Source organism: Apis laboriosa, unplaced genomic scaffold, assembly GCF_014066325.1.
Source record: "Apis laboriosa isolate Shangri-la unplaced genomic scaffold, ASM1406632v1 scaffold11_cov152, whole genome shotgun sequence".
NCBI lineage: Eukaryota > Metazoa > Arthropoda > Insecta > Hymenoptera > Apidae > Apis > Apis laboriosa.
Genome location: NW_025221020.1, coordinates 76591 through 93300, shown reverse-complemented (window position 1 = coordinate 93300; position 16710 = coordinate 76591). Strand labels below are relative to the sequence as shown.

Below are 16710 nucleotides of genomic sequence, written 5' to 3'. Positions count from 1 at the left end.
TACTATACAATATTCATTAATCGTATTTATTTATTATGTTAAATTTCGTTTTCGCGTCTCTCTCTCTCTCTCTTTCTTCATCTATCTACAAATTTCTCTTTTATCCGTTGTATTAATATCTTTATCACAGGAATATCTAATGTTATTCGATTATTATTTTTCTGATGTAATATGCATATATTATATAAAGCATTTAACATCTATAAACGAAAACTTGTCAACGAATACTTGTTTCTAAGTTTCGTTTGTTATTACGACGATTCAAAATTAACATTTGATCTTTATATATATATATAAATATTGTATTATATGAATTTGTTCGATGTATAAAAAAAACGTTGAGCACAGTCATGATTTTTTTTCGTAAATATTAAATATTTAAATACGAAATCAAACGATCGTTGACGCCTCGAAATATTTTGTCTACCTCAAATTGTTCGCATATTGATATTAATATATAATCTCAATGATACGAAAATAAAATTCAAAGTTACGTATAAAATAGAGAATGTATCGAATCGTCGAACAAACGAACGAACGAACGAACGAACGAACGAACGTACGTACGTACGTACGTACGTACGTACAACTAAAAGTATTAAAAAATAATTGTTTATAAAAGATTTCGATGTGTGTCTTCCGATCGATGTGTACTTTGGCCATTTCCAATGTGCATGGAACAAATGCATATACATTTATACGTTTAATCGTTTCGTTCCCGTTCAACGCACGAGGAAACAAACGTTAGTCATTAAATAGAGAAACGTTGATGAACGAAATGCGATAGCTCTATTTAAATACATATACCTTACTCGAGGAGAATGCGTGCTGCATTCAAGAACAGTTATTGATAGATGTTTATTTGTGTGTGTATATATGTATATATATATTGTATATATATAAAAAATGTACATATATATATACAATATATGTATATTAGCGAGAAAACGATACAGACAAAAGGAGATTTTTATATCGTGTAAATTAGCGCGTTGAAATGATGTTTATAAGCATCGCTTAATGCGTCCAATCGTATGACACGTACGCCGAACCAGGCCTGCGCCCGTGCTCAAGCGTTTTTAACCGTGTCACCGATAAAACATACAACTCTATTGTTCGATTCTCTTTCGTGTAAACAAATTTCCTAGATTATTATTTCGGTATCTGAATCTCTTGACGCGATAACGCGTTATAATTATCTCTTACTATTTCTTATCAGAGATGCCTTACGTATTCTCTCGTATCGATACCCGTAGATCGTTAGCTAAATATATGTTTCATATATCAATTGGCAATATAGTAATTGGTATTGTAACAATTTCGATAAATTATCACTTATACGTGTATACAATTAAATCAAAATTCCATCGAAAAATTCAATCTCTCTTTAAATATGGTTCACTTCGCTTCGTTGTGATCGTTTATCATAAGTAAATACAACGATCAATCATTTCGAAATAAACGTGCATAATAAATAACAATTCGATATTTCCAATTTAAACGAATTAACTTTATGATTTAATAAAATCATGGCGATTATAATTTTTATACATTTTGTCAAAATGGTCACCGATATATTTTTTTAAATGTCAAAAATGCGCAACGAGACGGGTATTTGTATCGGAACTCGGATACATTGAAAAACGAACGTACAATCGAGAGTAGTGAACATTTTTAAAACTCAAGTTAACTCAAGTTGTAACATACTTACAGCCGATGCTAACGGTACTACGATTATTATGATCATTGTCATTCTTACTATCGATGATTCTCCTGTTATCTACGGCTAATTAGACTAGGACGATCAAAAAACGATCTCTTTTTGCTCCGAACCCAGTATTATATACGCTAGTCATTTCGATCTTTTCTTCATCCTTCCATTCCTTCTTCTATCCATTTTTCTCTCTTTTTTTTTATTCTTTCTTCCCGTTTTATTTTTCTATTCTATTCTATTTTACAGCTATATATAACGTACGTATACATACAGACATACACATATTCAGCAAAATATCGATTTTACAGATAAATTACTTTTACAATTACAAAGTAAAGGAATTACGAAATCCCAATACTTTTCGATCCTTTCTTTGTTATCTTACTTGATCTCGATTGCGTTATCGTGATTTTATTAATTAAAATAGATGATCTTTTATCCTAGTTAGTATTTTATTCGATTAAACTTCTATGAAATTGTTGTTCTCTCGTTAATAAAAAATCCGACAAAGAATAATATCACGATCTAGAACGTATACCCAAACTTAATTTCCTCCTCGAAATATCGATGCACGGAGAGTCATATTCGTCATTCATTCGTATATTACGTTTCACGAAACATTCTTTTCCTCCGTTAATTTCAGCAATTAATATTACGTACATTTGGAACGCGAGATTCTAAATACAATCACGATGCACAATATCTTCGCATACAATATTCTTGTATGAATATTAACATATATATATATATATATATATATATATATATGTTAATATACATTTTCTATAAAGGCAATCTTCATGCACGCAACACGCATTTTCACATAGCATTGTCATTGTACCATGAATGATTACTTTTTGTAAATAAACAATGTGCTAATGTTGGTATTTTGTCTCCTTGATCTAAGGATTCGTAATTCAATTTTGATTTCGTTCGAGAATAAAATTAATCCGATTAACCGATCTAATTAATCATAAATTCTTCATCGATCGATATTTTCTTTAAAAATAAAATTAATATGTAACATTTCCACGTGCTAATTTCAATATATTATGTATATATTATATATATATTTTTTTAATATTTATTTTCATCTCTCAATCATATTTTTAATTCGCATAAACATAGTTCGCATAAAAATTTATATATTTCTATAACTATCAAAATTCTTTAATCTTTTTTTATTCATTCGCGACATTGTGCGACAAATCAACAAGAAACAAACGTACGTTGCACATATACATATATATATATATATATATATATATATATATATATATAAAACAACATAATGTTCGTAAGCGCTATTAACGATATTATTGCATAATAATGTAATATAATTTTCAACAATCTAATTATTAATTCATTTTTCCTATTTCGTTCTTTTTTTCTTTCTTCTTTTTATCTATAACCGAAATTGACAATAAATAATCACAAAATAAACAACACTATATATTCTATATATAAGTATATATAATATACATATTATACGTATGTACAAATACATGTTATACATTTATATACATATATATGTATATATTTATATGTATTTATATGTTTTAGAAAATAATTAAAATTTAAGAGTCTAAATAATCGAAATAAATAATAAAAAAGAAATAAGAAAAATAAATTTATTCTCATCTTTGGATATAATTTTGAATAATTTATATTCAAATAATTAAAATTAAAAACAATAATTTTTGTTTTTAATTTTATATTCGTGCTATATTCATTATTACTTTACTTATATATTTTGTCGTATTCCAAATTAACCGCGAATTTACTCGTGTTCTTCAATAGAAAAAAAATACTACTTCATTAGCTGTGATTGGTCAGATCATAATCTCCACGGTTTATCATTGGTCAGAAAAAGTGGCGCTTTCTATTTATTGTCGTCATCATTGTAATTGTTATTAATTAAATAATATATTTACATTTTTTTAATAATTTCACAAAAAACTTAAAGAAAAAGTATCAAAAATAGTTAAAATACAAAAAAATTGCATCATTGATAATCTATCCTTCGATTATATATTATAAATCATCGCATAAATCATAGCAAATTGGTTTCATAAGAGTTTGCCTATTGACCTTGAGCTGCTCTGGTACCGTTCCGCATTTCGATTTATGGTAAAGACGGAGTCACGAACCAGAGGCCCTGGCGACTCATGTGAATAACGACTTATAGAATAGTTAAATCGATAGAAACGATCTAAAATTTAATCAATTATTATCAATCTTTTGACGGCTACAATGTTTTCGGTAAATATATGTTAGATCAAAGAATAAACTTGAATTTAAATCTTAAAAAATATATGACATGCTTATAGTTTGAGAACAAAATGAAAAATTCATATTTATGATTATTTATTATTTTTAGTCAATTGTAACGAGAGTTATCCGACGTTCATTTTCAACGTCAAAATGGAATGCTGTGCAGCAGGTAGGATTAACAATGACTATTATTCAAATATTCTTTTCTCTACTTGCGTTTGTTCGAATATAACCTATTTTTGCTTTGACACGATCATACTCGCGCCATTGGTTTTCTTATCCTTTAATAGACTTAACATTTGTAAAAGATATAGTTATTCGTTGCATTACGAAAGATTTTATCTAATTTATTATAATTATTTATAATAAATCATGCAATCTGATTATTATATGTTGAAGGACGATAAAGGTCATCCATATTCGAGATCAATTATTCGATGATAAATTATGTATTAAAACTTATGATATTCGATTCATGTTGTGTATGTATTGTTATTTGTAATGATTGTCGATTGTTATAAGAAAAAAAGTAAAGCTTTTTAATTATATTTTTCAACTATTTTTTTTTTTTTTTTTTCTACTTAATTTGTATAATTTCGATATAGATGACGGTACGAGATGCTTTAAATTCAGCCTTGGATGAAGAAATGGAAAGAGACGAAAGAGTATTTTTACTTGGAGAAGAAGTGGCATTGTATGATGGAGCGTATAAAGTTTCTAGGGGCCTCTGGAAAAAATATGGAGATAAACGTGTTATTGATACTCCTATCACGGAAGCAGGATTTGCTGGTATAGCTGTTGGAGCAGCTATGGTATATATCATTAATTTCTTTCATAAATCATTTCTTTGATTTCTCTTTTTCTTTTTATTAATAGTACTAACACTAATTGTTGTACAATTAAATATTTTAGGCTGGTTTACGTCCTGTATGTGAATTTATGACATTCAATTTTTCTATGCAAGCAATCGATCAAATTATTAATTCTGCCGCAAAGACATTTTATATGTCCGCTGGACGACTAAATGTACCAGTTGTTTTTCGTGGACCTAATGGGGCAGCAGCTGGAGTAGCAGCACAACATTCACAATGTTTTGGTGCTTGGTATAGTCATTGTCCTGGTTTAAAAGTAGTATCACCCTATACTAGCGAAGATGCAAAAGGATTATTAAAAGCTGCCATTCGAGATCCTGATCCAGTTGTTGTGTTAGAAAATGAAATATTATATGGTGTTCAATACCCTATGTCTGACGAAGCTTTATCAAAAGATTTTATTTTGCCAATTGGTAAAGCAAAGATTGAACGTGTTGGCAAACACGTTACATTAGTGGCACATTCCAAAGCAGTTGAACAAGCTCTTCAAGCAGCGAATGAACTTGCAGGGAAAGGAATAGAAGCAGAAGTAATAAATCTTAGATCTTTAAGACCTTTAGATATAGATACTATTATACAATCGGTAGTGAAAACGAATTATGCTGTAACTGTGGAACAAGGTTGGCCGCAATGTGGTATCGGTGCGGAGATTAGTGCTAGAATTTCGGAAAGTAAGTTTTCCTAATTCGTTTTACATAAAGAATTTAATCATGCAAATTTAACGTTTATATTTTACATTTTATATTTTATATTTTATATTTGTTTTTTTCAGGTGAAGCTTTCTATCATCTTGATGCACCAATAATGCGTGTTACAGGTGTTGATTCACCTATGCCTTATGCCAGAACATTAGAAAATGCATCTCTGCCACAAGCGAATGATATTGTGTATACAGTAAATAAAATACTAGGATTGGTACAGTAGTTATTTATATCTATTTCTAGGTAAAAGAATTAAAATTTCCCATCTCTTTCTCTCTCTCTCTCTCTCTCTCTCTCTCTTTCTCTCTCTCTCTCACTCTCATTCTCACTCTTTCATTCAAATTTTACACAAATTATTCCTACATTACGATTTTCTCTCGTAGATTTTTCATATAGGTAGGGAGTAAACAGTTTTATATAGGTAGGGAGTTAAAAAATTAGATATATTAACAATTAATAGGAAGTTGTTTTGAAGTTGCTTAATAGAAAATAAATTCAACTTCCAATAATTGTACATATATAAAAATTCGTAATATAAATGTATAGTCCAATTAGAATATAGTTAGATTGTAGCATCAATATAGCGAAAAATAAAAAATAATTCGACTGTAAAATGCCAGAGACATAAAAAAAATGTCATTGTGGCATCATGCTGCCAATAATTTATGGTGTTTATTATAAGTATTTGATTTTGTTAGTATGTACAAATGTGTATAGTAATATTTATACATACTGATGCGTAAAAACAAACTCGGATCGATTCGAGATAATACTATGTATAAAAGAAATTGAATACTTTGATTCCTTGATAGAATTTTGAACAATTTAACATAGGATTTTTAAAGTCTATCTATTGAGGTAAATTAATATCTTTGCACATAAAAGAAAAAGCTTATTGAAATACTGCCACATGAAATAAATACATATAAAGAATTAGTAAGAGTAATATTTCTCATTTTAAATTATTACATTAAAAGTGATTTTTAAAAGTATTCAATAAGTAAATAAATAGACAGATAAAATTGTAAATTCTGATGTATATGAAACAAATGAATAAATATACCATATTTGTTTATTAATTATTTATTATGAAAATTTAATAAATAAATATAGCTACATCTTTCTCGATTTGTTTTATTTTCTACGTTTTACTTGTCATCATTCCCAATTGCATTTATTTTTTGCATTATATTTTCCTCATTAGTTGTTAATAGTCATGTATGATACATACGCAATAAACAACATGTAACAACAGTCATATAACGTTCAAAAGCATCTCTCAATTCATTGTCTCTAATAAATAAAATATTTAAGAAATTAATTAATTAATTTTTATAATTTTTATATATAATTATTATTTTTATGTATTTATAATTTTTATAAGGAAACATCGTTACATTTTTTTTCTGTTAAAATAATGTTTATTCTTTACCTAAGAACATCCATATCTAATGCACATTGAGTATAGACTGAAAGAAAATTTCTGAGATCTGTATGTGTCCAATTTACTTGACGCCATGGTTCTATACATCTTTCTACTAATTCTAAGAAGAAAAATCGTAAATCTCTGGAACGATGAAGATTACATCCTATTCCTAGAATAGCTCTTGTATACAAACGAAAATTTGCATCTATCTCTTGATAAATACGCTCTAAAAGTAAAGGTCTAAGCTTGATGCATACCAAACTGTAAAGAAATAAGATGCAATCCGTGTATAATTTATAATTAAACGTATAATATAATTATAGTTTCTATGGAAAAAAAAGAAGAATAATAAGCTTACTGTTTGTGATGTTTATCATTTTCCAAAAGTACCCTACATTCTGCTAACTCCAACAAAAATTCTCTATCCAAATCAGTATCAAAATATTCCGATCCTACACAACGATATGTCCATAATGACATCATACTGTTGGCACAATGATATAAATCAGGAAATGTCAGAAACTGAAGCTTTCTCTTATTCATTTCAAATCGAAGACATGCTACGAATACCACAGCGGCGTATCGCCTAATCGATCGTAAATGTTAAATCAAATTTTATATATCTTTTAATACATGTATACATAGATTAATACAAAAGAATAACAGAAATAATAATAATAATAATATTTTTAATGTTACTTAGCAAGATCTTCAGAGAGCAAAAAATGTTGTTCAATATTGGCAGCCAAAGAACCTGGCAAATCTTCAACTACTTTGAACACTCTTTTTACATTGTCATATTGCCGACGACAACTTTTCAAAGTTATACCTGTTTTTTCCGATACCTCATCCATATCTTTTCTACTTTTCGATGTTAATTTTTTACCTAATAATTCTCTAATAACAACATCATCGAATTCATAGTACCTGTAAATTGTAATCAAAAAAATATATGTATTAAAAAGAAATATAAATGTATGTGAAAAATACAAGCAATAGATAAGTTTGTTTATACATTTCGATAAGCATCTGACTAGTTTGTGGTTCTATTTGAAATGCGAGTTGTTCACTCGCTAATTTAGTAGGAGTGTGAAGTAATTTTTCCAAAAGAGCATAAGTCCGATAATGATCAAGAATATCAGAAGCTACTAATTCAATCGGAGCATTTGTTTGATGACATATTCCTCGTTGATGTAAAATATTTACTGCTTCGCTTGCTAAATTAATAAAGGACAATCATATAAATTATACTGCAAATTTTATAATGCAAATAAATATAATTTTATTTGACAAAAAATTCTATGTTTGTCAAACTTACAAGAATGGCCATCAACCCAAAGTTGATATATTTCAGGATCAACAAGAGTATAATTACTGATAAATACGTCAACTTCGGATAGCATTGCGAAAACACAATTTTTTAATTCCACTCTTTAAAATTGCGCCCATATATAGACTTAGCTGTACATTGATTTAAAATATTGCATACATTTTTAACATCGTATATATTTATATTTATTATAACTCGTCCGAGATTAACATCTTGTTCCATGAATATATACGATGCTCTAAATATTTACAAACATTTACAACATTTGCGAAAGAGAAAATTGCACATATCACCTGCACAAAGACAATGTACAGAATAGAATGTTCAATTTATAAAACTTATCTATTATCTCATGTTTTAAAATATCAATATAGAGATCAGATAAATTTTGTTATGCTTATATTTTCTATGGTTTAACTTCGAAAATAAACGAGATTCGATCATAAACGAGAAATTGAATAGATGCGACATCTTATAGAATTTTGTATCACATTTTGAAATACCAACCTTAAATAGAAATAGATCAAAAATATTTTTTACGCCATCTAACATGATATAATTTAAATACGTACACTTAAAAAGTACAAAATAAAAATCTGTTCTTATTCACTTCATAACTTTACAAACTGAAATGAGAATATATTACACATTATCTAATAAAATTTCAATCTACGATTAAAATTTCTCTTACCTTTTTGTAAAAGAAAGAATAAAACATTAAATTATATTGAATATGTTAAATATTTGTAAATTCTATTTATCATCTAAATATTTCTTTAATCCTTAATATAATAAATTAACATATAATAAATAATTGAAATATTTATCTTCTATGATAGAAAAGAAAAATAAGACGCTACATTTTTGTTAAAATAAATAGAATCATATTTATATAAAATCATTATTTCAAAAAGCATTACATTTTTAAAACTATTTTGCCTTCGAAACTTTAATTAAACGATAATCTGTAGATAATGGAGACATTCAATTCCGATATATGATTAAATTAAAGAAAAGAAGGAAGTGTATTTAAATGAGGCTTATATATAAAATAATCTATAATAAAGCTGAATGATCAATAAATAAATTGATTGATCAATCAATATACTCAATATAAATTTTACGTAATTATACATTTTTTTTAATAAAATGTGATTTGTCACCACCAATTTTCAATCGTAGACTGAAATTGATGGCACGTGCATTGTGATATACAGTATCGATTCATCTCGTCACTAAGCTATAACAGTTTTTTGATTGGTCAAAATGTAGTAATCTCTTTTATTTGTCACGCAAAAATTGAAGCAATATTATTTTAAATATAAATGTTTATATCAAAATTTAACAAAGACACATATATATTTATCTTAATATATTATATATATATTGTATTTTATATAAAATACAGCAAAACAGCAAAAAGCAAAGTTGTTTTTTGAACGCATAAATTTTACAAAGTAAATATAGATAAGAAGAGGAAATAGCGAAAGAAGAATAAAAAAAGAATAAAAATTCGGAAATCAGTGCTATTTCTGGAATATCTCAGATGAAACTATAAATAATCTTATCTTTATCCTTTTCCTACTATTTGTTTTCCTTGTTTACATTTACCATTGGCACGTGACCAGACATGATCGAATGCGGAATATGAATTGAATAAACATATACTCCTCTTTTAAAATTACATATATTTTAATCTTTAATGTTAAAAAAAATATATTCTTATTTTTACAATGTTTATAAAATCTAATCTTATGTAAAAAATATTATATCAAATAGAATATGAAACGAAATTGTACAGAATATATTTCAATGGATAAAAATTTGACGATCTCGCGAAAAATGTAAAATTTTTCAAATATTTTTAACAATAATAATTTTCTGCTTTCATATCATTAATCAAATTTTTTATATTTATATATCTGAAATAATTAGTATTTCAGATAAAGGAACATTGGTCTATAAGATGTTTATGAGATTCTACACACTTATAGTATCATTTATAATATTTATTTTCTTGAAATTATTTTTACATTTTTCTTATTATTAAATAGATCACATAACATATAAACTATATTAATTTTTCACTCAGAATCAGCGTCCCAATCAATTGTTTATTCATTGAATCTGTATAAAGAGAACAAAGTATATTACAGAAATATAAAATCGCATATTTGATTTGTAATTATAAAATATTTTAGCCCCTCTATCTTATCTTTATTTCATTCGTTCATTAGTAGTTGCATTTGCAAATTCTCAGTTATTATTAATGTTCGACGTTTGGAACAAAAATAAAATAACAAAGTATTTTAGAATCGATACGTATACATAGAATAAAAATATATCTGTTATAATAACATTTCATTTGATCGATTAATTATTTGTTTTTTTCTATTGTTTTAATTAAATGATAATAAATACGATGATAGTGCGGAATCATCCTACCATCGATTCCCTCGGTAAACATAGGAATAGTAGGATAAGTGGGAACGATTGTATCACTTTTTTCATAAAAAAAAAAAAAAATAGTCGAACTTAGTCGAATTTATCATAGAAGCAAGTTTTATCGTTGGCTTTAACGATTATTTATCTATTCTAATATAACTGATTTGATTCAATAATAAATATATTTTATCAAAACGTGCACGCGTAATTATACAAATGTCTTTGGATTAAATATGAAATAACTAATAGTTTAAACGTACGATTTTTACGTTAACGGAAAATATAGCTAGAAAATGAATACTGTTTCGATTATTTACGCAATATGTACGCAATATGTACGCATATAAACATGTGATCCTGATCAACATTACGCAACTTTGTATTCAACTTATCAATTTATAAATATCGTTCTCGAAAAATTAAAAAATGGTAAATTTCTGCATACACATATATATATATATATATATATATATAATAATGAGAATAGCGTAAATAATATATACTATACATATATATATACGTATATATAATGTAACACGACGATTCGTTCGATATCAAAGCCAAGATCAAAGGCAATTTATGCACGTACACATTCTCGGCTCTATTTTCGCACAATAATTTCTGATCTTTCTGAAAGACGATTTTTCGTCGATTTAAATATAACGTAACGTTTTCTTAGTTATTTTCTTAATTCCACAAGTCGCAAACTTACGTACTACTATTCTCATATTCAACATTGGAGAATTTTGTAGACACGCGCATGTCTACTCGTAACGAACGAGGCAGGTACATACGTACAACGAAGTTTGAAAATTGAAAGAAGCTGGAAAAATCGATTGGTGCGAGGATTGCATCATACATTATTGTAAAGGATTGATCGATTTTTCGAAATCACATACAACCACACGCTTCGACTACCATGTTCGGCAACGTTTTCTGCGTAATCGTATTGTTCGAATCAACGTAGAGCAATTGAATCGGCGATAATTGCGTAGGTGAACAGCATGGAACGATCTCGTTCTTTCGATGTATCGTATTCCCATTTTTGCTCAATAACTTCTGAAACAAGAATAATTGCCATAATTAAACTTATAATACGATAATACGATAATTGTTTTCGAGAACAATTACGTTCAATTCGTTGAACGATAAGGATTAGTAGTGAAAGATAATAATAATAAAAAAAAAGAAAAACAACAAAAATCACTCACTCTGATCACATTATTGTAGAGAGATCCACTGATGGTTAACGAAGCTGCGGAAGAACAAGATCCACGGCAGAAGTACGCGTGATATCCGTTTGGATGGAGGATCCAATCGCTCCAGCCGATGTCTTCGAAATTAATGTAGAGTTCGTCCCTGCAGCACTCCTTCATTTCCGGCAAGCAATTCGAGTTTCTCTTTGGCCTGTTTTTTTGCGGTAACGGGGATGTGTGTATGACGAGGAAAGGTTTCAAAGTTCGTCGAATGGATACAGGCGCCGTGTCTCGGTCGATCGAGCAAGTGCTGCAAGCTATCTGTATCGCGTGGTTCAACCGAAGCTCCTTCACCCATTTCTTCAAGGTGAAGCTCACGTCGGCCTTGACCCATCCCTCTGAAACAACGATCGACAACGGTCGTTTTAATCGTCCCGCTACCCTCCTCTACACGACTCGGCTTTTTTGATTCACCTGTCGTGGAACGAGATTCGCTTTCGTCGAAGAATAACTCGAAGCATCGATTCCGTTCCCCCATTTCGCTCACCCTCTCCTTCTCTTTTCTTTTAGTGTAATATCACGATTTTTTGTCATCGTAATTTCATCAATCATCGAGAAGACGTGGGCGTGGATCAATTTAAATCGCGTTTAAATATACGCGACTTGGAAATTTGCCGATTGAGGAAAATGTAAAAATGCGTTATTTATAGGCTGGACGTATAAACGTATATCGGTGGGATTCTGTAACGCGATCTTTTAGTAATGCAGTACGAAATGCTTATATCGTGACAGCGTTGCATTTTTTTTTCGTATACCCTTTCACGGTCTAAAGTCTTTAGCGAGAAGCACGGTCTAAAGTCCTTGTTAAGTTGAAACCGTTTTATCTTTGCATAGTTTTGCTCTCGCCAACTTTTTTCCCTGTATCTTTATGCATTACCCCTTCTTCCTTCCCCTCCTTTTATCCGTTTATCCATCGATTTATCCATCGTTTCCTGTTCCCGTTCTTCCCCCTCCCCCCCCCTTCCTTTTTTTCGTTTCACAATTTTCAATCCACCGCCATTATCAATCCAACGTTTTCGAGCAAGCTCAGCTCGATCTTTGGATCGAAAACAAAGGGCAAAATTGGTAATTTAATTGTACATAAGAGATAACGTAAGAGAAAAATAATAAAGGAATAAGAAAGGAAGAACGGAGGACGTGTCCTTTAAAAGTGGAACGAAATGGGAAACTTTGATTCGACCCACCTCTGATGTCTGTTTCGAAGATAGCCATGATCATGTTTTTCTCAAAGTTTCCATACAAATCCCAATGATCGAGTTCAGAGAGTACGAAAGTTTGATTCCTGTCGTCATTCTCGTCATACTCCTTGTAAAACCAAAGTTGCGCCGAGGTCACGTCCACAAATTGCATTTCGTTCGGTAGATAAAACGTGAAGCACGCCGTCAAATGGTTAGATCTTTGCCGGCACTTTTTCGAATCGGCGATACCTGAAATTATATCATCCCCCGTTTATTCCTTCCCTATCTACATACAGATATATCATTTTCTCCTATAAATCGTTATATTCGTTCGTGATTATCGAATAATTTTCGATATCTTTCAAACGAGGTATCCTTTCTTTTTCAAACTTTTTGGTCGTTCCATAAACATATTTTTCGTTTTATTACGAAATAATAAGGGGATACGTTAGAGATAAGGGAAAAATGTAATTCGAAAACAAAGAAAAGAAAGTAAGAGAACGACGAAATTTACGACGCATTCGTTGATCGAGTCAAAAAAGAGTAAAAGAGAAAGAACGTGTGATCGCAATAACGGGAAATAAAATTGAAACGTAAATATATTACAGAGGGAGAAATATAGAGAAGATTCGAAACGAATTTTATCGAACGATTAATTAAATAAATAATTCTCTGTCTTCTCTGTTTTTTTTTTTTTTTCTTTGCTCTCGTTCTAGAATTGGTATACGAAGGTATGTGTTGGCGAGAAAGGGCGAATATAATATATATACGTACACGTATGGAAATTAAAGGAATTAACAGGGACTGACCTTCGTTTGGAAAGACGACAATCTGATCGGTTTTTCCGTAAAAACTGTCGACTGATTTTTCCGGTTCGAGTGGCGCTCCGGGTCGAAGTTCGAGCACACGGCCATTTATCAGAGGCTTTGGCAAGGTCGAGAGCGGCATCGATATCTCGGGTGGTTTGGAAAGCCGTAGCTTCTTGAGGATTTGTTGTTTGACATATTCGACTCTTAGTTCCGTTAGAATTGGATCCGTGACGGTGATCAGGCCGACTTTGTTTTGCGCGCATCCGGCGCAATCCTCTTCCTTGAACGATGACAACGAGGATAAAAACGAGGACGAGGAGGTCGAGCTGGTCGATCGCGAATAAGAACTCCATCGAACGACGGGGATGGTATTGGTGACTTTCGGTAAAATAACTTTCACTTGATTATCCATCAATAGAAGGGAAAGCAACAACAACAATCGTTCAACCAGACGCATCGTTCCGTATATATTTTTCTTTTTTTTTTTTTTTTTTTTTTTTTTTCTTTTTACGGTTATCGATATCCCGCACTCTTCTCGCCTCTCTATTCTCGATTTCTCGATCGAATTGTACTCTCTTTCACCGATTTCTATCTTCGGCCTTCTTTCCAAGGATCTCACCGATCGTACAACGTCCGTTCGCTTTCCATCGACTCCTCTCTTCGATCCAATCGCCGATTAATTCCATCAACTCGAATCCCACTTTTCTTCCAAACGTATCTTCGCTTCGTTCGTCCTTACATCTTACCAATTTCTCTCTTACCAACTCTCCCTTCCTTCCTTTCTTCCTCTCTTCTTTCGCTTCCCTTACCTTACTCCCTTGCCTTCCTACCACTCCTCTCTACCCTCATTCCCGACTTACTTCCCTTCCTCCCCTTCACCATCCCTCCCCCTCACCCTCTCTTTCCCCTTTCTTTCACTCCTTTATTTATCCCGAAATTCCTCGGCTTGGGATACGTACATGTATATATATATATATATATATATTTATATATTTATTATTATTATTATTATTATATATATATATATATATATGTTTGTTCGATCAACGCGCGAAAATCGATGTTCGATCCACTTTGATAAATGATAAACGAGCGACCCGGATTTTAGATTCTCCCGATTCTATCTTTTCGATCGATCGAGCCGTCCTCTTCACTCAACCACCTTATCCGCCAAGACTAAAGATACATCGTTGGGATGGTTTCAGTCACGCATCGGTTCTTGGTACAGTCTGAACTTTGCTCCATGAGCGGGGGATACAGCGGATTGGATGGAGACGAATCGTGCTGATATCGTCGGTTGAAACACGCGTCACGAACATGCTTCGCTTCATCGTCCCCCTTTGTCATCGTTCTCACCTACATTCTCATAACTCGTCGTTCGACACGATCGCGGCCAATTTCCACGCGGTTTCTCGCTCGGAAGGAAGAAATACGATAAACGAAAGGGATGGATAACATAAATATATCTATCCTCCCCTGTATTTTTTCACACACGGGTATATCGCATCGTACGTAATCGCATCGTATATTCGAGAGAGATAGCACACACACGGGTTCGATGAATGAAAATAATCGTCGTCGAGTAAATTTCTTCCGCGTAATTTGCCTCGATCGGCGATCATGCGCGCGTCTATCATCTTTTTTTTTTTTTTTTTTTTTTTTTCGATAAATCTTTACCCCCTCGCCGAAACTTTGTTTGAGCGAGAACGCGCTCGTTAGGTAATCGTAGGAATTATCAGCCAGAAAATGATTGTACGGTGGTGATATTCAAGGTTAGCTTAAATTATCGCTTCCGAGAAAGATCGAGCCGTTATCGCCCGAACGATGTAACGACGATCGTCCCCCCCCCCTTTTTTCCAAAGGTGAAAAATATCGCACACTTTCTTTCAACTCGAATAATAGATGATCTTTCAATTCTTTGACTCGATCAAACGTATATATGCAATGTGTATGGGAAAATAAAAATAAGGTACGAAGTAGCGTTTGATGTCGTCGACGGTTCACCGGTTTCGATGGATATTTTTCACGATTGCGTTTGCGTTTGAATCGAGACGTGAATCGAAAACGCGTATAAATTTCAATGTTAAACGCCGAGGAGATTCGATTTCGAATGATCGAAAATCGGAAATCAACATGGATGGATCGTTTTTTTTTCTTTTTTTTTTTTTTTCTCTCTCTCTCTCTCTCCAATTTATGTATATCGAGTTAAACTTTTGCGTATGCCGCATAATTCGCAATTCCACATCGATTTTTATTTTTTGCCAAACGCATGTATCCGTTTTCTCCCCATCCATCGCCCCACCAATTCTTCAAGATCCATTCGGTTGGCGTGTATCCAACGATCAACATAGCGTGATTCACCATGTCCGAACTACAAACTTCGTCATCGTAGATTCCTTTGCTGTGAACCAAAATCGATCGTATGATTGAGCTTGAAAAAAAAAAAAAAAGAAGAAAAGAGAAAAAATATAGAGAGAAAGAAAGAGGAAGAATGGAGAAAGAGAAGGAAAAATTGCGGATTTATGTTTCCGATTCTTTGATACTGTGTGCGATCGAAACGACGAAATATCGAAGATCGCGAATGTAAAACTTCCTTTTAGTTCCGAAACGCAAGTTCACTGACTTTCGGTTCGTTGCCGTTTCAGGCTCATCGTCGCGTAAACAATGCACCAAAGGTTATCGTACAAGTGGACCAATTTCTTCGA

The 16710-nt window shown here is 31.2% G+C and overlaps 3 protein-coding genes across 8 annotated transcripts in view; 1 reads left to right on the top strand and 2 right to left on the bottom strand.

The window, feature by feature from the left end:
- The first annotated feature begins 3815 nt into the window (after positions 1 to 3815).
- Positions 3816 to 6543, top strand: LOC122718899 (pyruvate dehydrogenase E1 component subunit beta, mitochondrial). The gene is made up of 5 exons (XM_043944301.1): positions 3816 to 3976; positions 4095 to 4157; positions 4594 to 4800; positions 4901 to 5531; positions 5633 to 6543. Exons 1-5 carry the CDS (start codon positions 3968 to 3970, stop codon positions 5782 to 5784), a joined length of 1062 nt encoding a protein of 353 aa, XP_043800236.1. The 5' UTR covers positions 3816 to 3967; the 3' UTR covers positions 5785 to 6543.
- Positions 6544 to 6628: 85 nt separating this feature from the next.
- LOC122718127 (acidic fibroblast growth factor intracellular-binding protein) lies at positions 6629 to 8759 on the bottom strand. Its single transcript, XM_043942854.1, has 6 exons — positions 8306 to 8759; positions 8003 to 8204; positions 7687 to 7914; positions 7346 to 7573; positions 6994 to 7248; positions 6629 to 6854 (listed from the first exon to the last, which is right to left on the bottom strand). The coding sequence occupies exons 1-6, from the start codon at positions 8388 to 8390 to the stop codon at positions 6776 to 6778; spliced, it is 1077 nt and encodes a 358-aa protein (XP_043798789.1). The 5' UTR covers positions 8391 to 8759; the 3' UTR covers positions 6629 to 6775.
- Positions 8760 to 11305: 2546 nt separating this feature from the next.
- Positions 11306 to 16710, bottom strand: part of LOC122717328 (procathepsin L) — a 27104-nt gene continuing 21699 nt past the window's right edge. For 4 of the 6 annotated variants that reach the window (XM_043941341.1, XM_043941350.1, XM_043941312.1 and 1 more), the window contains one exon: positions 15885 to 16406. In XM_043941341.1, the coding sequence (XP_043797276.1) occupies positions 16211 to 16406 (196 nt within the window). In that variant the 3' untranslated portion in view covers positions 15885 to 16210. Of the gene's footprint in view, positions 11822 to 11973; positions 12357 to 13202; positions 13446 to 14005; positions 14829 to 15884; positions 16407 to 16710 lie in introns of those variants that run through there. The other 2 variants (XM_043941302.1, XM_043941320.1) reach the window with 2 other exon arrangements.